The 26,899-nt window shown below is 33.7% G+C and overlaps 1 protein-coding gene across 2 annotated transcripts; it reads right to left on the reverse strand.

Annotated features, from left to right (window-relative positions):
- Window positions 1–2,244: 2,244 nt before the first annotated feature.
- On the reverse strand, window positions 2,245–26,899 carry LOC116026553 (MADS-box protein SOC1-like). 2 transcript variants are annotated; one of them, XM_031267872.1, is made up of 8 exons: window positions 26,803–26,899; window positions 26,377–26,645; window positions 7,633–7,786; window positions 6,153–6,214; window positions 5,882–5,981; window positions 5,717–5,758; window positions 4,853–4,894; window positions 2,245–2,681 (listed from the first exon to the last, which is right to left on the reverse strand). In XM_031267872.1, the coding sequence occupies exons 2-8, from the start codon at window positions 26,556–26,558 to the stop codon at window positions 2,577–2,579; spliced, it is 687 nt and encodes a 228-aa protein (XP_031123732.1). In that variant the 5' UTR covers window positions 26,559–26,645; window positions 26,803–26,899; the 3' UTR covers window positions 2,245–2,576. The 2 variants fall into 2 exon arrangements, with proteins under 2 accessions (XP_031123732.1, XP_031123733.1); XM_031267873.1 differs by lacking the exon at window positions 4,853–4,894.

The following is a 26,899-nucleotide window of genomic DNA, read 5'->3' on the forward strand; positions in this document are numbered from 1 at the left end:
TATAGTGGTTCAGCCAACTCAGCTTACTCCACTCTTCTCCTTTAAACTCCAAAGGAGGCTTGCACTAATCCCTTTAGTACAAAAAGAACACTTAAGCCTTGAACACAGAGCCGGCTTTGAGTTTCTTAGGTTTTTCAACTCCACACGATTTTACTCTGCCTCTTTCTACTTCTACAGAGTAGCGATACAAGATTTCAAAGAAAAGATTCTTTGATCCTCCAACTAGAAGACTTGGCTCTTGATGTTGAACTTGATCTTCACTTTGAGCTGCACAAGCTTCTATTCCTGATTTGGCATTATATCTTTAACTATCTCTTATTTGTAACGTATATGAAACTTGAAAGCTTTTGAACACATGAATATTTTTCTCTTAATCGATCAACATCTTCTTCAGTTTCGAATGAAGGTATTTATAGGAGTTTTGAAATGAATCCGTTGGAGGGAAACTCATTTCAAACGTTCTTTAATTTAACCATTGGTAATGGCCAATGTGTAAATCGAAAGGTTACTTTATATGTCAATTTTTTTTTCAACCGTTAGACCACTTTTTTAGCTGAACTTTACTTTTTGTTCTACTCCTATTGTTTAGGCTTTTAAGGAAAATCTCTTTAGGGATGCGTACCTAGGACTCTCTTTGCCTTGGTCACATGTTCTCATAAAGCTCTTGTGTTTAAGGTTTTAAATTGTTTGCTCGGAGGATGTCTCGAGTAGTCCTTTCGAATAGTTAACTCTTACTATTTGAGTTAATGTTTTGAACCTTAACACTTATAACCTTTCAGTTTCGAATAGTTGTACTTACTATTTGAACATCTTCTTATAATTCCCTTCTACTCGAAAGGTAAACACTTCCACTATTCGACATTTGCAACCTTTCAGTCTTGAACTCTTTTTATTTTCTATTCTTCGACTCGAACTCTTCTAGCCTTCAACTCTTTGAAGCTTTGTCGCCTGACTATCCGAAACGTAACTATTCGACTTACCATTCGAACTATTCGAAACAAATGATAGAGTTCCTAAGTCTAGGAAATAAAATAGATTTTGAGATTGAAATTTCCTAACTTTTGGTGTCATCAAAATCTAAATTACACTTGTTCCTAACACTAATCCTGATTATGGTCCTAATCCCCAACTTGACAGACAACTTGATTAATCATTCTGCCTCAATCGTGTTGTTGTCGCTTTTGAAACTTGTTAAGGGGGGTTTTCACGAATTTTAGTTGATCCTCAAGGAGTCTCAACTTTACAAAGACATCGTGGTACATCTATAAAGATAATCAGGGCACCCTTATGAGGTGATCCTCTTGCAGGTAGATCTTTTTTTGCAAATACTGTGGGTTCATGTCATTTTTATAGGGTGGATGGTTTGTCCATTGATTAGAATGATGATTTTCCTTTGACTTTATTTTCCTTGAGTAGTCAAACACGAGAAAATCTAGAAAATAACTTTCGAAAGTCATTTTACGAGTTTCAAAACGGACCCTAAGCTTGATGAATTTGTACAATAAATATTAGGGATGCCACCTAGGCTAGCCCATTCGTTTTCGAGCTAGCCTTATCGGACTATTAGGTTTTTTTTTTTTTTTTGGTCGAGTTCAAAATTCATGACTTTAACCTTAAAATATTAGAATCTTTGGGCTTATCGGACATAGTATGTAAGCTAATTTTTTATCGAGATAAATAAAATTTCTAATTCTTAACCTTAAAATTTTTTAGGCTTATCAGCTCAACCCATCGATTTCGTGCTATGATTAACATTCCTAATAAATATACTTGTATAGAAACCTTGTAGCTAATTTTCAAGTCGTTATTGAATGGACCATAAATAAAAAGTATATTATTTGTCTACATAAATAAAGTACATTATTTGAGTATTGAAAGTACATTATTTTGTATATTCAGTACACAAATAATGTATATTCAGTATATTAAAAATGTATCTTGCATTCAGGGAAAGTACACTATTTAAGTACTAAAAATACATTATTTTGTATAATGTACATTCAATACACAAATAATATATACTTTTAATATATTAAAAATATTTTTTTTTATTTTTCGTACAATGCTGTATGACCATGATCCACATAAAATTTGTTAGGATTCTCTCTAATTCCAATAAATTTATTAATTACCCACAAAATAAACTTTTACAAAATCAGTTAAAACATTAAAAAGATATAAAAGATGTAGCACATCATCGATACACACTTTATGAATATATTCAGTTAAAACGTTAAAAAGATATAAAAGATGTAGCACATCATCGATACACACTTTATGAATATATTTTTTTAAACAATAAAAATGCTTTCTACCCCTCTAAATTTATTCCTTTCATATTTCCCCTCCTGATGTGACTTCTATTTATTGAGTGTTCATTTGAACGACTCTATAATTAATTTAAAAAACAAAATTTAGTTCATAATTAGATATTAAGAAATCCTATCAGATGTCACATCAGCAGGGGAAGACCATAGGAGAGATAAAGGGTATATAGCATTACTCGTTCTAAAAAATAAACATTAACAAGAGACTATAATGATTAGTTGTGTAGGATGATGCTCAACTCGGTTGTACTACTGAGACGGCAGGCCAATGTACAGTTCTGTCTCTACTTCCATTATTTGCTTCTGAGGCTCACCTAATTTTATTAGAGAAATAGGCACTTGGCTCTTCTCACACTGAAATATGTTTAATAATTTGTCACTAAACATTAAAGGCAAATATATAGAATCATAATCAGATAAAAACTAACATATATGCGAATATGTAAACTTTTGAAGGATTGTACCGTTACGACTCGTATCCGCGTGCACTGCAATCATATAATATATGCGGTGCAATCCTTTAGAAGTTTGCAGGTTCGCACCTTAAGGTCAGTTCGCATGTGATTATGGACACACAAACACACACACACACACACATATATATATAGGGAGTGGATCAGGTGCAAATATATCTTCTCGTGCAGTTGTACGGTTAACACAAAATGACGCACCTTAAGCACACAAACAAAGCACCTTAAGAACACAAACCATGCACCTAAAGTTTTAAAATGTCGTACCTTAAGTTTCAACAACTGACACACCTTAAGCATACAAATCGCGCACCTTAAGAAAGAAAACAACGCATCTTAAGAAGAAAAACCACGCACCTAAAGCACTAGTCCAACGCACTTTAAGTTTCAACAATTGACATACCTTAAGCACACAAATCACGCACCTTAAGGAAAACCATCCACACAACTAAAACTTTAAGTTTTCAACACCTGATGCGCCTTAAGCCACACAATACAAAAACCACTCACCTTAAGCACAAAATTCACGCACCTTAAGAAGGAAAATCACGCACCTTAAATTTGACCTAAATGCAAAAAGACCAAATTGCTACTGCACGTGTTTTTAATCACTCTTAATCCTGAATGTTGATTTAGGCAAGATCAATGGTTCAAATTTAACCGCACAACGAAGTAGCCAATCGCACGGAACCCGTTCATATATATATATATATATATAGTCAATGAGTTTGTCAGACAAAAAATAAAAAACTTTAATTCGCAACATTTAAACTTCTTTCTCACAATTATATATGACTCGTAAAATCAGCCGAAATCATGGGTGTCTATTTCATATATCTCTATCACAAATAATAACATGATTCATGAACATGCATGATAAAATTGTGCACGCATTTAAAATGAATGCAATCATGATGTTCAATGTACCTTTTGACCCCTATACATGTACATACACATACACAATAAAATACATGTACATACACATACACAATAAAATCATTTTCCCAGCCATCTATTTAATTATTAAAAAGTTCCCTACCTTCTAGTACATCGAAAATTTTTATATTATTTTAATTATTTGATTCTTTCCGATAGAACACTAGGTTAAAATAAAAATAAAAATCAATAAAATTTTCAATGTACGATTATGCATACGAAAAATTTCCAAGCCATTACTAAATGTTAATACATTGAAAATGTGTCAAAATTTATTACATATCTTACTATGTTGGAAAGAATATATTGAAAAGTAGATAGAAATTCAAGTTATCTTAGGATGTGTTTGGTTCATGGGTCTAAACACTGAATGGAACTCAAAATCATAGTTAGTGTTTGGTTGACAATTTTTTAAAACACAACTATGATATTTGATTACCTTTTCAATTACAAATCTTATTCCCTAATTAAAAAGGAGTATCATTCCATCTTATTGGTAATCTAATTTTAAGTTTGGATGAGTTTTTTAGATTTTTGTTTTGACTTTTTTGTTCATATTGATGCTTTGGATGTTATTATATTAGGATCAATTGTCTTGATTTTTTATTTTTGTATTTTTTAAAACATTTATTATCATTATAGAGTTATACACGACCAAATATCTATATTGATAAACATTATAATTTCACCATACTACCAAATATGTAAAATACTTTCACAAAATTCATTACCATTACCAAGTATTTAATTCCCATTTGAATTCCAATTTCTATGTGTAAACCAAACACACCCTTAACATCATTACAATGTACACTTTAACATAAAAAGAAAAATCAATAGTAAAATAAATAAGAGTTTTTGTGCAGATTTTTTTTTTTTTTTTTGGACCAGCATATATGGATGAAAATGATTGAAAGAAGAAAACCCATTTCCAGTTATTAAAAAAAAAAAAAAACTGAAAATTTTCTATCCACTTTTGGGCAAGCAAAAATCTGTATGCTAAGGAGAAGATTTGATCATGTGGCCTAATATATAGTATACATGTGAAGTCATTTTAAACAACATGCAAGTATATATGCTGAAATATAATATCCAATATAGAGAAGGAAAATATCTCACCAATTTTCGCAACTCAGCGTTTTGTTTGCATAGAACTTTTTCCTAAGTAAAGTGAAACAAATTAAATAATATTAAACATTATAATGGTCTCATTAATCATATTAGACGAATCATATTAGACGATTGGGGCAGCAGAGACATTTAACTTCAATAAGAATGATAAAGGGTTGTTTAGTAAATAGCTGGTAGTTGATTGGGTTAATATGCTTGCCTAGTTGATAACATTAGCTGATTGTAGAAAGATATTTGGTAAATTAGCTGTTAGTTGATAGCTAATTACATGCATGCAAAATGATTTTTTTTCAAAAAGTTGATATGTTTTGAGGAGCTTTTTAAATTTTACCATTTTGGAGTACAAAAAGTTAATTAATCAAACACTCATAATGACCATGTTTGGTAAAATAGTTAGCCTATCTGTCAATTTTGACTTGTTTGAACACTATTAGTTGTTTGACTTAGCTTGGTTAAACAACCAATATAAGTGTTTGGTCAATTAGCTTTTTGTAGCATCTTATTGCTCTAAATGGCTAAAATTCAAAGAACTGCTCAAAGCAACTTTTTGAGAAAGTCATTTTGCATATAATTAGCTATCAACTAATAACTAATTTACCAAACATCTTCCTACAATCAGCTAATAGTATCAACTAATCAAACTCACTAACCCAATCAGCTATCATTTATTAGCCAATAACTATTTACCAAACACTCCATTAACTATTTAATCAAGTCTAACAGCTAATAGTGGTCAAACAAATCAAAATTGACTTGATAACTAACTATGTTACGGCCAAAATCTTTGGTTACCAACTTACCATTCATTGTTTACTTTGCTGGTGGTGACAACTGACAAGAATATGAAATTACCTTTGCTTTAAGCTGATTTATGTGCTCCTTGAATAATAAATCCTGGGCATGAAACAATAATATATAAGATATTTTAATCTCATAATCACCTATATTAAAATCCAGTCATACATAAGACACATCAAATTTGAAGTTTAATGTACATGAGATGAGATTATGATATACCTTTCTTGCCCTAATGCAGCTTAAGCCTCCTTCCAACTGCTTTTCCATTACTTGTAGCTCATCAATAGAGCATGAATCTAAACCTTCACCTAAAAGCTTTCTACAATTTTAATAAATAATGTTTAGCTTAGTTCTTTTTTGCCAAATATACAAGAAATTAAATAGGCGGAAATTAAATAGGCTTCTTCGGGTACTGCTTCACTCCAACATGACAAATCATTATAGTGTTAAGTGCCACAAAGTATTCTATAAAAACGTCGTAAATAATTACCTTTTATTGTCTTCAAGAAGATTGATGTTCTTACTTAATGTAGCAACCTCTTCTTTTGTAAGCTATACAAACAAAATACTTTAAATTAGGTAAACACTAGCTTTTAAAACCCAGCTTGGCTTGAAGTTAAGGCATAGTCCAAAAAAATAAAAAAAGTATAGTTTCAAAGCATGAATTTAAGTCATCAAGAGGCAAAAATAGATTTTATTGGGAACCATATTTGTAGGGCTCCATATCATAACAATATACACAATTTCTGCCTATCAAGAAACAATTTAAGGAGAGTTAAGAAGGAGATTGAAAATCATGAAGCAAGTTTATCACCCATCAATCAATAGCATAGATTAACATAAGAGTGTGTTTGGTTGGAGACTTTTGCACCCTACTATGAGTTTTGACATTGCAGGTTTGTTTGTCTATTTATGTTATCCTACTATTGGAATCAAATCCTATAGTAATTATAATACCCATTATCTTTTTTTACTCTTCTACTTTTGAACAATGGAATAAAAAATAAAGAGAAAAATAAATAAATAAAAAGGTCATTTTCTATATTTAGCCACTTAACCAATGTAGTCCCCATTCATTTTCATGAAACAAATCTTTAATCCCATCTCCTCTCACTATTCTCTAATTAAAAACAGAGCACAAGACAAACAATATAATACAGTCCACTCAATTATCCCAAACTCATTTGAATCAAATTAAACAACCCATACGTATCTTGCATTGCAAGGGCATTGACATTATTTTCAACAGGAAATCAGGAAAATGTGTTTTCCTTTTCAAATAAGGTGCAATTTTAGTCTCTTTTGCAATGTAACTGTTGAACTCTATTAGGATTTTTATTCATGCATCCATGAGTATTTTAGTAATTTTTTATGTTTTATTTTTTAACCCCTCTTCATTATGAAGGTTTATATCATAGTGACTCAATTGTTCAACATAGGCTAAATTTATATTCACTAATAGAGTTTTTCTTCATCCATGGGTATTTTAGTAATTTTTTATGTTTCATTTTTTTAACCCCTCTTCATTATGAAGGCTTATATCATAGTGACTCAATTGTTCAACATAGGCTAAATTTATATTCACTGCACATAATAAGGAACTCCCTCATTTTGAGATGACAAATTTCACCTATGTGACCAGTTGAGTTACTTATACTAGCAAATGTTGTAAATTCCTTGTAATACAGGTTAAAATACTAAATACACATGCTAAGTAAAATTGCAACTTATTTGAAAAGTTTGGGCCACGTTGCAATGACAAAAAGTACTAGGATTAAAATGAGTAGTTGAAAATAATTGAGCAAGTACTTATTTTCAAAGTTCATAGTAATATATTAATATATAGATTAGAGATCAACCAGTAATTCAGTTTATATATTTACCAGTTGAAAGGTACAAGAATGCATATATTCATCTGTAGCCAGCAAAATGTGCATTATTCATCTGAGAAAAAGCATCTGAATGCATACCTGTGAATCCCCTATAGCCAGCAAAAACCTTATCCCTCCTCTTTTCATCGTCTCCTCATTTCGTCGCTTCCTCGTCACTCTTAAGATCAATAGTCTTGATCTTTTGATTTTAGTTTGTATTTTTAAAACCTTTAATCCGATTATAGAGTCATACCTAACCAAACATCAATATTGGTAGTTATTTCAATTCCACCTTATTACTAACAAACACGCAAAATAGTTTCACCAAAACATATTCAATTACCAAATATTTGATTTCCATTCCAATTCCGATTTCCGTGTTCGAACCAGACACACCATTCGTGGTTTTAATGCACAAAAAGGCATTGAAGCTCAGAAGTTCCTTGAAGAAAAAAAGAACATATATATGGGAAAGAAAACAGAGGCCAGGCCAAGGGATAAGGATGGAGAAGCTACACCTCTAGGGATATTTGTTTGAGAACAAGGCTAACCCCTTAAAAAACCTTTATATTCAAGCTCTAAACTATAGCCATACCCCCTATCACAAATGATGAAAAAGTAGATGGACCAACTATTTACATTTAGCTAGATAGATTTCTAGTTTAGATAAAGAATATGTGTTGGTTTTGTATATTAAGGTGTGGTCTTAATCCAATGTGATGACTATGGCTTTGAATGTTGAGAGAAGTTGTACTCCATAAGATAATGTGTTGAATCAAACTGTGTTAGAGCGTGGGTCAAGGCTGGTTTAATAGAGCTTGAGGTATTCGTAGTGGATAGAGTGTTTTAATTGTTGAGAATCAAGTTATTTTAAAAATGTTTCAAAAAAAGTTATCCTAAAAATTAAATCAATGCATCAAACTGTATAAGTAAGATGGCTTAAAGTTTGTTCATACTATCTAACAATCAAACACTTATACAATGATCTCGACTAATGAAGAACAAGCAATGGTTAATTATAACCTTCATCATCTTTTTTGTCTTCATCTACTTCTCGACAATGGGTTATTGATTCAGGTGCTAGTACTTATATAATAGGAAATTCAAGTATCATATATACTTATTACTCCATCTAATTGGATAGTATTGTTACCTTAACTAATGGATCTAAAGCATCAATTTCGAGTAAGGGTAGTACCAAGGTCACCCCATCGTATAGTGTCAATTGAGTCCAATTTTGCAAATATACCTACTTGTATTATCATATATGTTTATCCTCACTAATCAAAAGAGGTTAGTCTCCCTATAGATGGGCCAATTGTTCCTCCTCCGATCCTTTACCAGAATCACTATCAACTAATGTTGATTTAGATTTATCTCTCTCTTGCTCTATGAAAAGGCACTCATAGTTTTGTTCACCCCATTTGCCCGTTTATCTTACATCACCATTTGTCTCCTTTGTCTCATGCCTTTATCTTTCAGTTATACTTTATCTCCACACTCAAAAGTTCACACCAAGCTCTATCTCATCTTCGATGGAAACCAGCTATGGAGGAAGAAATAAAGGCACTTGATACTAATGGGACACTGGATTTGGCTTACCTTCCTTTTGGTAAGTCATTGGGTGTAAATGGGTGTATGTGCTAAATTCTAATCTATTGTGGCTAGATTAAAGGCATGATTAGAGGCAAAAAGCTATGCACACAATTATGGTGTAGATTAGAATGACACTTACTCCCCTATAACTAAGCTTACCTTTTTTAACATCTTTATATCCTTAACTACTAATAATCAATAGCCTTTACATCAAATAGATCGATCAGATGTTAAGAATGCATTCTTGCATGGTGATTTAGCTAATGTAGTGTCTATGGAACAACCACGTACCTAGGTTTATTACTTAGGGAGAATCTTGGAAGGTATGTCAATTACAGAAATCTCTATATAGCTTAAACAACCACCCTAAGCATGGTATGGACAATTTAGTAATGCAATATGAGTTAGGCTTGCAAAAGTGTGCTTGCCATCATACTATATTTTTTTAGGCACATAAATGATGGTTGCATTCTTTTAATATTGTACGTAGATGATATTGTGATCACAACTAATAATGCTAAATGAATCAAGATTCTCAAAACCTTAATTCCTTTAAATGAAGTTCCACACTATAGATCTTGGCTCATTGAAATACTTCTTGGAGATTGAATATGCTTGTTTTAGGAAGCACATATTTCTCTCACAAAGGAAGTATGAGTTCGACTTGTTAAAGGATATTAGCTTCTTTGACTCGAAGGCATGAGAACTTCTTTAGATCAAAATATCAATTTGATCATAAGATAGTGGGAGCTACATATGGAGCCAAAACATTATGAAAAACTTGTTCGAAGACTCAACTACCTCACGATCACTCAACCAGACATTGTATTTCATGTTAGCATATATAGCATGTCAATTTATAAAGGCTCCTATAGTTAAATACGTAAAATGCACCAAGAAATGAAATAATACATGTTCATCAAGACATGCATAGATTTTGAACCCTTTTCTGTAAGTAACAACAAATATATTATTAGGTATTGTGTGTTTGTGAGAGGAAACTTGGTTTTGTGGAAAATCAAGAAATAAAAGATATGGTTAGATGACTTACCATAAAGTCTAAGTATCATGCTATAGTTCAAAGCACACGTAAACTTGTATGGATACACAACTTATTTGAAGGAGATTGATATTAACACACAGAAATCATTGATATTATGTGTGAAAATCAACTAACCACTAATATTGCCAACGATTGTGTTTTATTAATGGACAAAGCATATTGAGCTAGATTTTCATTTCACAAATTAAAATATTCAATTGAGATTAATTTCAACACATGTGCAAATTGTAGATCATTTGGTAGATTTAATCATTAAAGGGCTCAAAAGATGTATAGTTGATTACATTTGTTACATGTTGAATGTAACGTGATTAACATCTATATTCCAATTTGAGAGGGAGTGTTAGTCTTGAATGGTACCCTAACTCTAATGGACCAAGCTCACTTTGATTTTGAGTTATTCGTGTGTTTGTGTGCGCGCATGCATGTGTTATTCTAATTGTACTTTAATTTGACGTAATATAATGAGTACTCTTTTACACAATATCTTATACTTCAAAGTCTTGGAATAGAAATGTTATAACCTTGACACTAAATACAACTTGGGTAAGTTTGATGGTAAGTCAAATGAAACATATTTCATAGTTATTCAACTAAGAGTAAAGTATATAAAGCATATAAGAAAATAGTTGTTGTAGTTGAAAAATCTATGCATGTGACTTCTTATTAAACTAATTCTTTTAAACCAAGAAAGCATAGTGTGTGTGTATATATATATATATATATATATATAAAGGCACACTTAGAGCTTTTGTTGGCTTCATATATTATCTTTCTTTTGATTTATATATAAAGACACACTTGGAGCAATCATGGTCTAGCTAAGAACCTTGAATATTAACCATATATTGTTTAAAAGTTTTAGCATCTTCAATATTTTTCCTTTACTCTTTGAAGCCTAATTTTTAAGGTTTAACAAACTTTTAAAGTTTCATTAAATTCCTTGAAAGCTTTCTCTTATCCATCCTTCTAACTTTCAAGTTCTTAATAAATTGAACCTTTGAGTTTACTTTTGATTAATATTCTTAAGAGTCCCACATTGATAAAATAAGAGAGACCATATGGGTTTATAAGACTATGAGTTAGACTAGGTAATTGATTGGATTCGATCTTTTAGTGTGGTTTAACGTATGTGCATTATAGATAGGTGTGCAACCTCATCAATGAGGGTTATTTAAGGTTTGTTTTATTGCCAACTTAGTGAAGTGGGTTGAAGTTTGTTTATTGTGAAATCTCAAGGAATGAGTCCTTAGAATGTATGTGTTTAAAACACTCTAAAATCCTAGGTTTTTATCATCAATGGTAATTTGGTAACTTAGATAGCACTTGTAATAATTCAACTATAAAACTTATAATTGGTCATGTGTAAGACTGTCTCATGTGAGACGGATCTCAAAATGTAATGAGTTTTAACGAAAACAAAATACTTCTCATATGCCAACAATTATTACATTTCCAGTAATGATTTTCAAGAAAAAAGTATTACGTTTTTTTTAAAGTAATACTTTTCATTGAAAATGTAATACTTGATTACACATAGAAAAATATTAAATACTTGAGACACATCTCACATGAGATTCTTTTACACAAGTTTTTGTGTAAAACATAATGTCCTTCTAATTCACCTCTCCTCTCTTAGGATATTTGTACTATTTCAAAAAGGTCTAAATGTTCAAATTTCCAGCAATGGTAGAGAAAGCATCATTTCTTCCTCTTACTATTATACCAATGATTTTGATCATTGGTAAATAGCTATTTTCTTGTAGGGGTTATTTTATTCAATATATTTCAGCCAAATCTAAACTTGTATAACTTATAATGCCAATATTTGAGTTCATTGTGCATATTCTTTTATCATACATTTTATTAGCTTAAAGTTATTAATTTAGATTGATATTATGTTATACTCACATTATTTTTAGTATTTATGCAAGAGAAGATGATTGGATTGAAGAAATAATAAACATTTTGAGGCCAAAACGAGAAAAGAAAGTTCCTTGCTTTTCCTCACATGATGAACTTCTGAAAAGGAATTAGCATTCTCATTGATAATCTAGCAAGCATGAGGTAGTGCAACGCCTAGGGCACAAAAGGCACTCAATGGGACTGGGTAATCCTGCCACTTAACCAATTAACACGTGTCTCTTCTTACGTATGTCTTCTGTTGAGATAAGTGAGAAGAAGAATCAAAAATAATTGCAGAAAGTAAAGAAGACAAGAAGACAAGATTTACGTGGTTCGGCAATGTGCATATATCAATGGGGGCGAAACTGGTCTTTTTATTAATTGTGATGGTAGAACATCCAATGTATAAGCAACCCTAAACAAGGTACATGTACAAAATTAGCTATGTGTCCCTATTACTAGGGCGCTGCCCTCACACCCCATCCATTCTACATTATGAACTTTGTTGCGCTCTGGTCACTCCGCTCTGCTCTGTTTCGTCCAACAGCTATCATCTTCCAATACATATGATACATACACAACAAATTTCCACCTTAGCCGATATGACACCTTAGGAGAAAAAACTGATATAGCATATACCCATGGGTCAGGGTAACCATGCTCATCTAGCATCTAGAAACATCCAACAAGTCTAAACAATGTTTGAACTAGTTAGTAGTGACTGCATTTGTCAACATGTCTGCAACATTCTCACTAGTATGAATTTTCTTCAACAATATTTAACCAAAAGCATCTAACTCTCTAACCTTATGAAACCTCACATCATTATGCTTAGTTTTGACATGATATACTTCATTTTTAGCCAAAAAGACTAGCTGTCACAATGTAACTAAACTTCACCTTAATCAAACCTGAAAGAAAGCCAATTCCATCATCAAACCTGAAGGCCATAAAACCTCTTTAATTTCCATAGTCACAACCATGTATTATGTTTTAGTTGTAAACAAAGCTATAATAGACTGAACTAATGGCCTCCAACAAATAGGACTAACACCAAGAGTAAAGATATACCTCGTTGTAGAAAGCATGTTATCCATATCACCAACATAATATGAATCCATATATCCACAACTAAAGGCTCACTGTGCTAATTCACAAATACAATACCATGCCACTTAGTGCCTCTCAAGTACTGGAGAATCCACTTAACTACCTCTCAATGCTACTTCCCAAGTTTAGACATGAACTTAATAACATGGCTAACATCATGAACCAAATCAAGTCATGTACAAACCATCGCATACATTAAGTAGCCAACTGCACTACATAAGGAACCTTTGTCATATATTCAATCTCGCTAAATGTCTAGGGAGAGCTAAAAATGATTAGTCAAAGTAATAGTAACTGATTTATACTGACTCATCCCAAATCTGTCAAGGACTTTCTCAATATAACTCTGTTGAGTTAGTTACAATTTCCTTACACCTCTATCTCTGTGAATTTCCATGCCAAGAATTTTATGTGCAACACCAAAGTCTTTCATATCGAATTCCTAACTCAGCTTTCAATTGAATAACATCATTCATACTCATAGCATCAATCAACATATCATTCACATACAGTAACAAAAGAAAAATAAAAGAACCATTATCAAGGCTCTTAACATAGACACAACAATTATAATTGTTAGACATTATAAATGGTAGGAATATATTTAACAAGATATTATGGATTAATGTGTATATTCTTATAGATTGGGTTCCTATCCTTACCTTAGTTAATATATAGTTTATTGTATAAATGTGTATATTATTTAGTTTGAAAAATATGAAAAATATAGAGTTCTTCTGTTAACATGGTATCGGAGATTTTATTTTCTTCTTCTTCTTCTTCTTCTTTTGAGCCTACAACAGAAGTTTGGGTTGGGAGTATTGCCTGCAGTTTGTTCTCACCGCCTGCACAAGAGGAGTCGTCCGTTGCCGATATCGACCGGTCTGCCAAGTTTGGGGTTGTTCTGCCCTACGTGTGTCCCACTCGCGCAGCCATTTCTCTCTCCGACTTTCTCAAACGCCGGCGTGTGCGCCATTCTCCATCGCCGGAATCAGCTCCGACTTCCTTTCCCAGCGTCGCCCTATCATCTACATCATCGTTCTGGGATTAGTTTTGCCATTGGAGGTTCCACTAACATCTTTCTATGTTATTTTGGTTTATATAGTTTCTAATTGTTGGGTTGTGACTAGATTTTTTATTTCTTTGTTGTTATTAGCTTGCTGGCGTGTTGATACCTTGTTATTAGGTGTTATGGCTAAGAATAATTTCAAATGGGTTATTGATCCAGGAGGCACAAATCATATGATAGGTAACTCTAGCCTATGGTCTATTTTTCATTCTTCTTTATCAATTTCTCATGTCACTTTAGCTGATGGTTCCACCTCTAGGGTGCTTGATATTGGTACTACAAATCCAACTCCTAACCTTCCGTTGTCATATGTTTTAAGTCTCCCCAATTAGTCTTTTAATTTGCTCTCTGTTAGTCAAATCACTCGTGCTTTGAATTGTTCTATAACATTTTTCCCTAATCATTGTTTGTTTCAGGAACTTACGATGAAGCAAATTATTGGTAAAGGACATGAGTCTGGTGGTCTCTACATTACTGATTCCCATATGCCAAAAATCGTTGCCTTCTTGGGGATGGGTACTCCCTTTGAAGCTCATTACCGCTTGGGTCACCCTTCTTTACCTTTGTTGAAAACGATGTGTCTGCAATTTCATCATGTGCCTTCTTTAAATTGTGAGTCTTGCTAGTTTGCTAAACATCATCGAGTTAGTTTAAGTCCTAGACTTCATAAACGAGCAAATGCTCCTTCTGAGTTAGTTCATTTAGATGTCTGGGGTCCTTGTCGTGTTATGTCCAAATCTGGGTTTCAGTATTCTGTTACTTTCTGATAAGTGCCAAAGATACCTAGATTAAGGGTCTAAATTAGGGGAGCAATTGTGCTCATTTGATATCCTTTTGTGAGTAACCTATGGTGTTTTACGCTCTAATGTGCTAACCAATTGCAAAGCTCTACTCTTGGCACGCGTGGAATGTGGCGTGGAAAACTTCCAGAGAGTTCCACGCCTCACTTCCACGCGTGGAAAGAAGATGTTGTGGTTAAGTGAAAAGTCCACGCACGTGGACTTGTGCGTGGACTAGGTGATGGCGAGATGTTTGAGGACAAGTGCAAAGGAGGAAGCTATTTAAGGAGTAGTTTAGATATTTTGTAGGGGTGAATCATTTTGAGAAATTAGATTAGACATTCTAGAGAGAAGCTAGAACTCATTTTCCTAGATTGTAGAGAGAGAAACATTTACTTTCATTTGCAATCTTGTGGAAGGAGATTTACTTTCAAGTTCATTTATTTGGAATTCTATTGCTTTGCTTTGGTAAATCTCTAATTCTACCTTTGATTTGCTTTGCATTTTGATTTCCATTGTTATTTTCATATTGTGCAATTAGATCAATTGCGTTTTACATTTGTTATCATGATTAGGTAATCTTTCATTAGGAATTGAGTTATGAAGTAACATGATGCTACGTGTGGTTCTGAAATTCTTAATTGGGAGATTGGATTGTGTGGATTGGAGGAATTATTCTTGTTCATTATTGATGACTTGTTTGTTTTCTTTGAGGATTATCCAACTCTTTGAATGATCTAAGGCATTAAAGCTAGGCAAGATATTGCTAGGCTTGATGTAGCTCCACTCAATTGTGATTTCCTATTCTAGTCTTGAAAAGTATGAGTAGGTAAGGTGGTGCAGGCAAAGTGTTTGTGAAAATTCCCCTAAGCCCCTTCGTTGCCTAAAAAGCATTCCAAAGCTAGGGAGAACTTAGTAGACCTATGGTGAAAGGTACTAGCAAAACCACCTGGGAATAACCAACCACACTAGACAATTTTCCTAAGCATTAGGCACGCAATGAAGCATCATGTCTACTCAAAATTCATTTCCTAGTTTTCTCCACTTGATTTCAATCTTGTTTTCTTGATTCCTTTGAAACTACATACAACAACAATTCTTTTATTCTTTGATTGTTCGTGATGAGGCGAATGAGGAAGCCGCAAGGCATTCCATAGACTACGAACTAAACAATGCTTCCAATTTGACCTCCGTTGAGAACGACAAAACTTGGGGGCAACCCCCAATCACATGAGCTAAGAAGCGTAAATCACTTTCGTTGATGACTATTCTCGTATGACTTGGTTATATTTCATGAGAAGTCGGTTTGAATTGTTTTCTCATTTTCGAGCTTTAGTTTTGAGATAAAAACACAATTTGATATTCTTGTTCGTGTTTTGAGAAGTGATAATGATAAAGAGTACTTTTCTGATCCCTTTTCCTATTATATGCTTGAACATGGTATTTTACACCAATCATCCTGTGTTGACACCCCCTCTCAAAATGGGGTTGCCAAAGGAAAAACAAACATTTATTGAAAACTGCTTGGGCTCTCATGTTCCAAATGCAAGTTCCCAAGCATTTTTGGGCTGGTGCAAAGTGTATTTTTTTGGGATACTAACGTGTCCAAAAGGGGTATATGTGTTACTATCCAATTACATAACGATATCTAGTATCTATTGATGTAATTTTTCATGAAGATGTCCCCTTCTCATCTCCTTCACCATCTCATAATCAGAGGGAAGATGATGATGATGTTCTCATCTATACAATGACCAATACTCCCACTTACGTACCCACTACACGACCTCCAATCACTTAGGTATATTCCTATAAGCAACAATCTGTTATTTTAGAAACTGTTACCCTAACCCCGGAAACCTCTTTGGTTCCTGCTCCTAAGCTGGCTTCTTTGTCAAAAGATCTAGATGACTTGCCCATTGCAATCCGTAAAGGTAAAAGATCATGTATGTATCCTGTGTCATCTTTTGTCTCTTATACTCACTTACTTCCTACATCATGCTCTTTTCTTGCTTCTCTTGACGTCATAACCACACCTAAAACTGTCAAACAAGCCTTAGCCCACTTTGGTTGGCATAATGTTATGATTGAGGAAATGAATGCTTTAGATTTCAATGGTACGTGGAACTTGGTGGATTTACCACTAGGGAAGAAGGCCATTGGGTGCAAATGGGTGTTTGTGGTGAAGGTTAACCCTGATGGGTTAGTGGCTTGATTGAAGGCTTGTCTAGTTGCACAAACTTATGGTATTGATTACTCTAACATGTTTTCTCCTGTTGTGAAATTGACCTCTTTTAGATTGCTTATTTCTATGGCTGCTGTGTTTGATTGGCCATTACATCAACTAGACATTAAAAATGTTTTTCTACATGGTGATCTTCAAGAATAAGTCTATATGGAGCAACCACCTGGGTTTGTTGCTAAGGGGGAGTATAGTAAGGTTTGTCGACTTCTTAAATCTCTGTATGGCCTTAAGTAAATCCCTCGTGCCTGGTTTGGGAAATTCAGTTAAGCAATTGAGAGGTTTGGTATGTTGAAGGAAAAGTCTGATCATTTTGTTTGTTTTTTTTTATAAACGCTCTAAAGCAAGTATTATTCTATTAATGGTCTATGTGGATGACATTGTCATCATTGGAAGTGACACCGCTGGTGTTGTATCTCTTAAAATGTTCCTTCATACTCAATTTTAAACTAAAGATCTTGAGACATTAACTTATTTCTTAAGTATCGAGGTAATAATGAATAAGAAAGGTATATTTTTCTCTCAAAGGAAATATGTACTTGATCTATTGACAGAAACAGGGAAATTGGTGATCCCTAATTCATAGTTAACAACAGAAGGAGAGCCATTTAATGATCCAGAGAGATACAAACGATTGGTTGGCAAGCTAAACTACCTAACTATAATTTGTCCTGATATTGCGTACTCAGTTATTGTTGTAAGTCAATTTATAGCTTCTCCAACTATTTGAAAGGAGCTCCAATTAAGGTGTGAAATTGTATATAAAAAACATGGACATATGAGGATTGAGTGCTTCGCATAGGCAGACTAAGTAGGGTCTAAGGAAAATCGAAGATCTACAACAGGATTTTGTGTCTTCTTTGGTGGGAACTTGATCTCATAGAAAAGTAAGAAGCAGAATGTTGTTTCACGGTTAAGTGCAGAGTCAGAGTATAAAGCAATGACACAAGACACTTGTGAAATCTTGTGGATATATCACATTCTGAATGAAATAGGATTCAAGGTTCTTATTCCTACAAAGCTATGGCGTGACAATCAAGCGGTTCTCCATATTGCAGCCAATTTATCCCAAATTTTTTCGAGGTTGCTAAGGATAGAACATGATATACGACTTCATTTATGAGGCATAGCTGAATGGTTCATACAGTGCGTTCCTTCAAATGTTCCCAATTGGCTGTCTTTGCCGCCTTTAATGTTTTCAAAAAACCCTATTGCGCCAACAAATCCTTAACCTTGGACTACCATACCATGAAATTCCCTGTAGCATCGAACTTTGATACTTCAAAATTTTGCACTTTAACTGCCCATCTCAACTACGTTCTGATACCAATTTTTTGAGATAAACAAGAACAAGAATCGAAAATAATGACAAAAGTAGAAAAAACAAGATTTATGTCGTTTAGCAATGTGTCTATGTCCACGAGAATGAAGATGTTATTTTTATTAATTGTGATGGTTGAACATCTAGGTTTACAAGCATCATATTTATAAGCAGCCCTAAACATGGTACATGTACAAAATTACCCATGTACTATACTGTGGAGCCGTTGTCCCCACACCCCCAACCCACTTCGCTATGCTTCTTTCCTTCAACATCTACGATCCTCCAATACATATTAGATAATTATGTGTTTGGTTCAAATTTGTTTTATTATTTTTGTGCTTTAGCTACATATGCATTGTGCTATGTATGACTTGTACCTTGATGGGGCTATAAATACTGGTGCACCTAATTCCTTACCTCTTTTTAGCCCTCATTTTAACCAATTTTTCTAACAAAGTGCTTTAGTTTGAGTGGAATCTATGATTTGTTTGTGTGGTTTGATGTTTCTAGATAAAATAGGTCACAACGAGTCAATACCCCGGAGGCCTAGATTTCACTCAAAGAGGATCGGAGCAGCGGAACACGAAGCGGGAGAAAAGCTAGAAAATTGAGCACATGCGGCCTAGCAAACGGCCAGATGTGCGGCCGCATGCCCCGCTGTAGATTTCGACCAGCCATACGGCCTAGCAAATGGTAGTTTGCTAGGCCGGATGTCGCGATCCCTGTACAGTATAAAAGCTGTTTTTCTGCATTTTGTGCCCAAGTTCGAACCCCTTGCTAGCTTAGAACTACTTTTCTTCATTTCTTTAGCATTTAAGCTATGTTTGGCAAACCTAGCTGAAAAGGTAGCTGAAAGCTGAAAAGTAGCTGAAAACTGAAAAGTTATAAGCTCGAAGCTGAAATCTGAAGAGCTGTTATGCTTAAAGTGTTTGGTAAAATTAGCTTTTTGATAAGCTGATAAATGTAAAAAGACTAAAAATGACATATTCATACAGTTTAAATAACTTTAAATTTAAATAGGTTTGTTTATATATTAAAATATAAAATAATGAAATCAATATATTTAAATAAAATATAAAGTAAGAACATATATATATTTGAAAATATATAAAGTAAAAAAAAATATTTATAATTCATAAGATTAGTTCATACAAAAATTAATGTTCAAACATAAATATCAAACTGAAATTACAGCCAAAGATAATGAAAAGAAAATGTCAAAAGGGTTTTAATTGAGAGGGATAAAGAATGTCATTTATTTAAAATAATAAGGATAAAGATGGAAAAAAGTTAAAAAGCTACTAGCTTATTTTGAAAAGCTACCCCAAGTAGCGTTTCAAAATAAGCTCTTATTTTAAGCTACTAGCTTATTTTGAGAACATTACCAAACAGAGCTTATAGCTTATTAGTAGCTTAAAATAAGCTATAAGCTCCTAAATAAGCTTTGCCAAACAGAGCCTTATTAGCTTAGATTAGCTTAGATCTACACTTAGAAACACTTGGTAGCATTGATTTCAAGGATATGGAGTAGATCACAACAACTCTTCTCCACCATTTAATAATAAAACTCTCTTTTCCTCTTCTTCATCTCTTATTTACTCTTATTGCACTTTTATGATTTCTTTGCTTAATATTGCTATGTTTACCTTAGATATGAGTGAGTAGTCCTTTTTATGGGTTAGATTTGGTGTTTATTGCTTCTATTGATGCTATTTATGTGATTATTGCATAAAGGGGATGAACACCCATTTAGGGTTCTTGAGTTTGAGTTGGGTTTTAATTCTATCTTTCAATAATTATTGCGCAATGATTGTTGTTTGTCTTTGGAAAGTCTTCCATCGCAATGGGAATTGGATGGAAGACTTGAGCCTTCCCAATCTCAAACCCAATTTCTCTTCTATGAAAATAGGGGTAGATTGGGGCTTACAAAGCTTTTGTTCTTAAAGAATTTAGGTTGATACACCATGGAAATGGGGCAACCTTTGTTCTAATCCTTGTGGAAACTTGGATTCCTTAGTGCTTGCCTCAAGAACCTAGGGTTAATGTTCCTCCCCCAATTTTAGTGTCAAATGCATCAGTAGACAAATACACATAATTTAACTCATCTTTCCCAATTGAATTTTATCCTAGTTTAATCTTGTTTACCCTATAATCCAAAATTACCAAAAAATACTTTAGTTGTTAAATCTTCAAGCCTAAAATGATTTGATTGGAACCTTATGGATTCCAAGACCTTGGTGCCTAGAGTTTAGATAACGACTTTCTACGTGCCATAAACTCAATCCTCGTGGTTCGACATCTACACCCGTTTTCACCATCACCTCTAAATCTACATCAAATACTCCCACCTACTTTTATAAGAAATTATTTTATACTTTTGAAATTAAATCCAAGAAAGCCTAAATGGTTATTCTTCTTTGAAGTAAGTATTTCAATAAAACCTTGTGGATTCCTTTCACTTATCAACATTTTTCCTCTTGTGGAGTGTTAGATTCTACCCCTTCCAAGTTGCTATGATAAGTCTCATAGGTTCAGAAGTAAGGCTCATTTGCTTATTTTTCTTTCTTTTGTTTTCTCTAGAATTACTTGTTTTTCTTCCTTGTATCTTTGTTTCTCAATGAAATCTTATGCCTACTACTTCTATTCCTTTAATTTCTACCATACCTATTTGTTGCCTTCAAGAAAAGCTAAAAAAAAATTTAAGTAAAAGAATACAAAACTATTTATAAAAAAAATAAATTCAAGCATTGAAATATTATCCTATTGTGATTGCTTGAAATCCATTTTTAGGGTACATCTATCTCTAGAAATTCATTGGACAAATTCTCAAAATACTTGCATTGTATTCAAAGTGTTTGATAAAAGTGTTCAACCAAAATCTAAAATCTTAAAATTAATTTAAGTGTTGAAATTAAAAAATTGTATCAACTAGTGAAATTATATTCTTCCAATTGCAAGTCCATTATCCATATTTGTTTCTTACTTATCTTTCTAAAATTCATTCCAAACTTGATTATTTTGTTATTTCCAAATTGGTTTGTTGAGACTTGTAGTTGTATAGTTTGATATTAATAAGAAGGATTATCTTGGAGGGGTAAGTTACAAACATAGTTGAAGCAATAGCTACCTTGAGGAGGGAGAGGCCTAGAGTTCCCATGGGTAAGAGGGCTTGGCTGAATGCGTTCTTTTTAGAGGGTGTGGAAATGAGACTGACAATAGAAGAGTGAATATTGAGAAGATTCAGATGAAATTGGAATGTAAATCTCGATGTGGTTGATATTATGAGATATGTAGGAGCATGGAGGTCAAGAGGATGAAGACTATAATTTGGGTAGCGTTAAGATGGAGACCAAAACATTTTCCACTCTAAAGTGTCATGTGAATGGTAAAGTGTATGGTATGATTATTGAAATCAACATTGCATACGTTGATGTTGTTAGTGGTATGTTATTCGAGGAGTTGTGGTTATTGATAAGATTGCATTGCTTAATGACACTGGATAGGTGAGAATAAATAGACAAGTATTGGGTGGATGGCTTTATGATAGGAGGGAGCAATTTAATGAACTCAAAAAATTGATATTCATTTGAGAAAGAGGGAATGAAAATTACTCTAGCCCTAGTGACACCAAAGCAATTGTCAAATGCTTGAATTCTTGATCCTGGTTGCTCTTATCACATATCATCTAACAAGGAGTGGTTTGCCACATACAAGTCAGGAAACCTTGGTTATTTTTTTGGGTGATGAAAGGTGTCATAGTATTGTTAGAATTGGTGAAATCAAAATTTGATTATATGATGGTGTTGTTAGGACATTATGTGATGTTAGACACATAAATGGGTTGACAGTGAATCTGATTTCTCTTGGCATTTTGCATGAAGAAAATGGTTTTATTCATAAAGCTAAAGATAATAGGGAAACCAATTCAAATGTGTAAGGGTGCGTTGATTGTAATGAAAGGCAATAAGAAAACAAAGAATATTTATAAATTGTTAGAGAGTACAGTTATAGGTGGAGTTAATTCTATTGAGTTTGATGGTGATAGTACCAAGTTGGGGCATTTGCGTCTTGGGCATCTTAGTGAACGTGGTATGTATGAACTTCATAAGAGGAATATGTAAAACGTTGTTCAGTGCTACAAGTTGGAGTGTTATAAGTTCTGTTTACTTGGAAATAAACTACCATTTTGTCTACTAGGAAGCAAAAAACTAAGGAAATTCTTGATTATGTGCATTATGATGTGTGGGGACCTACCAAGGAGGTATCTATGGGTGGCTCTCGTAATTATGTTAGTTTTGCTGATGATCTTTCTACGAAGGTTTGGGTGTATTTCTTGAAACAAAAATATGAAGTCTTTGTAAAGTTCAAGTTGTAAAAAGCTGAAGTGGAGACTCAAACTGATAGAAAAAAAAAATCTAACAATGGTATCGAATACACATAAACTGAGTTTCAAAAATCTTGTGAGGATAAAGGATTTAGAGACACTTTACAGTGCGCAAGACACCAAAACAAAATGGTGTTGCATAAAGGTTGAACATGATTATTACTGAACGAACAGGTTGTAGGAGATTGAATGTAGGACTCCCCAAGAGCTTTTGGGCATAAGCGGTAAATATAGCATGTTATTTTATCAATAGGTCACTACAAAAATCTTTGGGTAACAAGGTCACAAAAGTAGTTTAAACAGGTAATCCAGTCAGTTTTGATCACTTACGTATTTTTTGTTGTTCTACTGATGTGCATATACAATGTGATGAGAGACCAAAACTTGATCCAAAGTCCAAGAAGTGCATCTTTCTGGGCTACAAGAAAGGTGTGAAAGGTTACAAGTTCTGAGATCATGTAGCAAAGACAGTGGTGATCAGTAAGAATACATTGTTTGATGCGCAATACATGTTATAGTAGAACCAAGAGGATATGTTCATCAGTGGTTGTGGGCTAGCTGCAATAGAGGTGGATATAAACCAATTTCCATTACCTAAAAGGCCATAGAAGCAACCTACATCTGAGAGGGAGAAACTTCCTCTACATATGAAAAACCATGAGGTTTTAAATTCAACATCTACAAGTAGTCCTAATGGAGTAGACTTAGAAGATTACAATTTAGCCAATGAAAAATCAAGAAGCACCAATTTTAAACCTCTTAGTAGGTATGGTTTTGGGAACATAGTCTCTTTTGCACTTCTTGTTAGCAATAATGATCCAGTTACCTTTCAAGAAGCTATTTCTAGCCAGAAAAAAGATAAATAGATGGTATGTATGGTTGAGGAGATGAAGTGTTTGCACCAGAATCATACATGTGAGCTAGTCCAGCTTCTTAAGGGCAAGAATGTTATTGGATGCAAATGGGTCTACAAGAAGAAGCTACCAATATTAGAAAAAAAAAGGGCGAAATTTTAAAGCTTGATTAGTTGCGAAGGAGTTTTCAGAAGAAAAGGAAATAGATTATGATAGGTTTTTTTCCCTTGCAGTTAGACATACTTCAATAAGGGCAGTACTTGTTTTGGCAGCTATTTAGGATTTGCACTTCGAGTAGATGGATGTAAATACTGGTTTTTTTTTTGTGTGGTTATCTAGATAAGTGTATTTGCATGAAGCAACCGGAAGGGTTTGTTAAACCTAGAGGTGAGCATTTGGTTTACAAACTACTTAAGATATCATTGTATGGGCTGAAATAAGTTTCAAGATAGTGGTAAAAGCAATTTGATTCTTATATGATCAAGATTGGCTAGACACGATGTGTGTGTGCTTATTGGTCTATGTTAATAGCCTTGATAACGGTTTATTTGTTTTCTATTATTGTATTTGGATGATATATCGATAGTTGATAAAATATGAATGATATCACTGCGTTGAAAGGTTTGTTGAGTTATGAATTTGACATGATGAAAGACTTAGGTGCTACAAAGAAAATTTGTGGGATGGAGGTTCAAAGGGATAGAGGTTCTAGGAAGTTGTGGCTTACTCAACAGAGTTATGTTGAGAAAGACTTAAACAAGTTTGGAATGAGCAAGTCTAACCAGTGAAAACTCCATTGCCAAATCATTTTAAGCTCTCATTAGATCAATGCCCGAAGATAATTAGTGAGATTGGAGATATGACAAATGTTCCTTATGCTAATGCAGCTTGTTGTTTGATGTATGTTATGGTTTGTACTCATCCTGATTTGGCTCATGTTATAGTCAAGTTAGCATTTTTATGTCTAAACCAAGGAGGCAACATTTGGAGAAAGTCAAGTGGATTCTCTATTATTTGAGGAGTTTTATGAAGCAAGGTATTTTCTTTGGCAATTAGCGAAGTGAGTCTTTGGTCGTAGGGTATGTAAATTTGGACTATATATGTTGGTGATTTGGATAACAAAAGGTCTACAACTGGGTATGTCTTTACTAGGAGAAGAACCTATATGTTGGAGACCATTGATCCAATCAATTGTAGCATTGCCTACAACTAAAATAGAGTACATGGTTGTGACTAAAGCTGCTAAATAGGTCCTATGGGTTTCAGGTTTGGTCAAGGAGTTGGGTATTAAGTAAGGTGGAGTTCAACTGCTTTGTAATAGTCAAAGTTCGATATAAATGTGAGGTTCCATGAGATTAGAGAGTTAGTTAATTATTGAGAGATATTGTTGCAGAAAATTCATACTAGTGAGAATGCAACTGACATGTTGACAAAGATAGTGACTATTGACAAGTTCAATCATTGTTTGAATTTGTGGGGTGTTTGTAGCTGTTAGATGAGCATGGCTACCCCAATCTAGAGGTGTGTTAGAGACTTCGAGTTTATTTTCTAAGGGGCATATATATTTGCGTAAGATGGATATTTAAATTATTGTGTATGTCTCATATGTTAATAAAAGATGATAGATATTGGAGCATAGTGGAACCGAATGGATTGTAGCGCAACAAAGCAAAGCATATGTGCAGGGGTAGTGCCCCTGCTGTATGATACACGGGTAATTTTGTAAATGTACCATGCATTAGGATTGTCCATAAATATAATGCTTAGCTTGTAGCCCTAGATATTTTATATATCATCGCAATTAATAAAATTCTCCTTCACTCCCGTGGACGTAAGCTCTCAATCAATCCACATAAGTTCTCCATTCCTCTTTTCATTTTATATTCTTGATGTCATGATCCCCTTTTTCTCAACAAAATTGTTACATAAATTTCTAGCTTAGGAGGACCACGACTGGTTAAATTTTAAAAATTAAAAGATCATGAGTGGTTAACCTTGACTACGGATGGTAACGATTTGAAAGTTGAAGGACGGTCAATTTAAAAATTTACTAAACGTGACAAAACAACTACACTCGAAGGACCTCATATGGTATTAACTCTTTAATACTCCATTGGAAACTGGCATTTTCCAATAAATAATGGTTTAATTAATATAATTAGCAGAAGTTGAGGTCCACCTTCTGTTACTTAGTCATCATTCATGAACTGGCCATTTGGCCAAGTGGGTTGTAGTACGTAACTACGTATATGTACTATGAGTAGGTTTTGCACGTAAACAACGACCTGACTTTTCAAACTCAACATCATCAAAAGAATAGATAATGTCTGATACTGATCCTATCACTTGTACGTACGTGAGCTTCCCACCCCCCAAATTAAATCACCACGAATTGGGGTTTGGGGGCTGAACTATCAAGAGTTTAGTGAAAAATAGATATTTTACCGATCATATCATTCATATATACTGAGAGCTAGAAATCATATTCTTATAGAGAGAGAGAGAGAGAGAGATTACTTGGAGCTTGAGAACTCAGAGAGCTTTCCATTTTGGGAGAAAATGATGAGTGTAACTTCAGCATCACAGAGAACTGAAAGCTCAAAGGCCTTCTTGAGAAGCCCACTCCTCCTTTTAGAAAAAGTCACCTGCCTACTCGCAGCATTTTCTATCCTCTTCATCTGAGTTTTTCCTCTCACCATTTTTTTTCCACACCGTTTGAGCTCAAGAAAATCGAAAACCCAGAAAAGAATTCGAGGGTTCGTAGCTATAAATGGTCTCAATCCAATCTGCAAGAAATAAAACAGCCAAAACACCTGGGTTTAGTTCAGATCAAGAAAACCCCCAAAAAAAAAAAATTTAAAATAAAAGCTACAGAAAAGTTTCCAAAAATAGAATTAATTGATGTTTAATTTTGGCTACCAAAAGAGGAAAACCAGGCACAACCTTTTTTATTGGTTTTCTCAGATCTGGAAGGATTGAGGAAGAATTCAAGGTATGTGACAGAGAGAGAGAGAAGCGTTCATCTGAAACCCTAAAAGGA

This window comes from Ipomoea triloba, chromosome 8 (genome assembly GCF_003576645.1).
Source record: "Ipomoea triloba cultivar NCNSP0323 chromosome 8, ASM357664v1".
NCBI classification, from domain to species: Eukaryota; Viridiplantae; Streptophyta; class Magnoliopsida; order Solanales; family Convolvulaceae; genus Ipomoea; species Ipomoea triloba.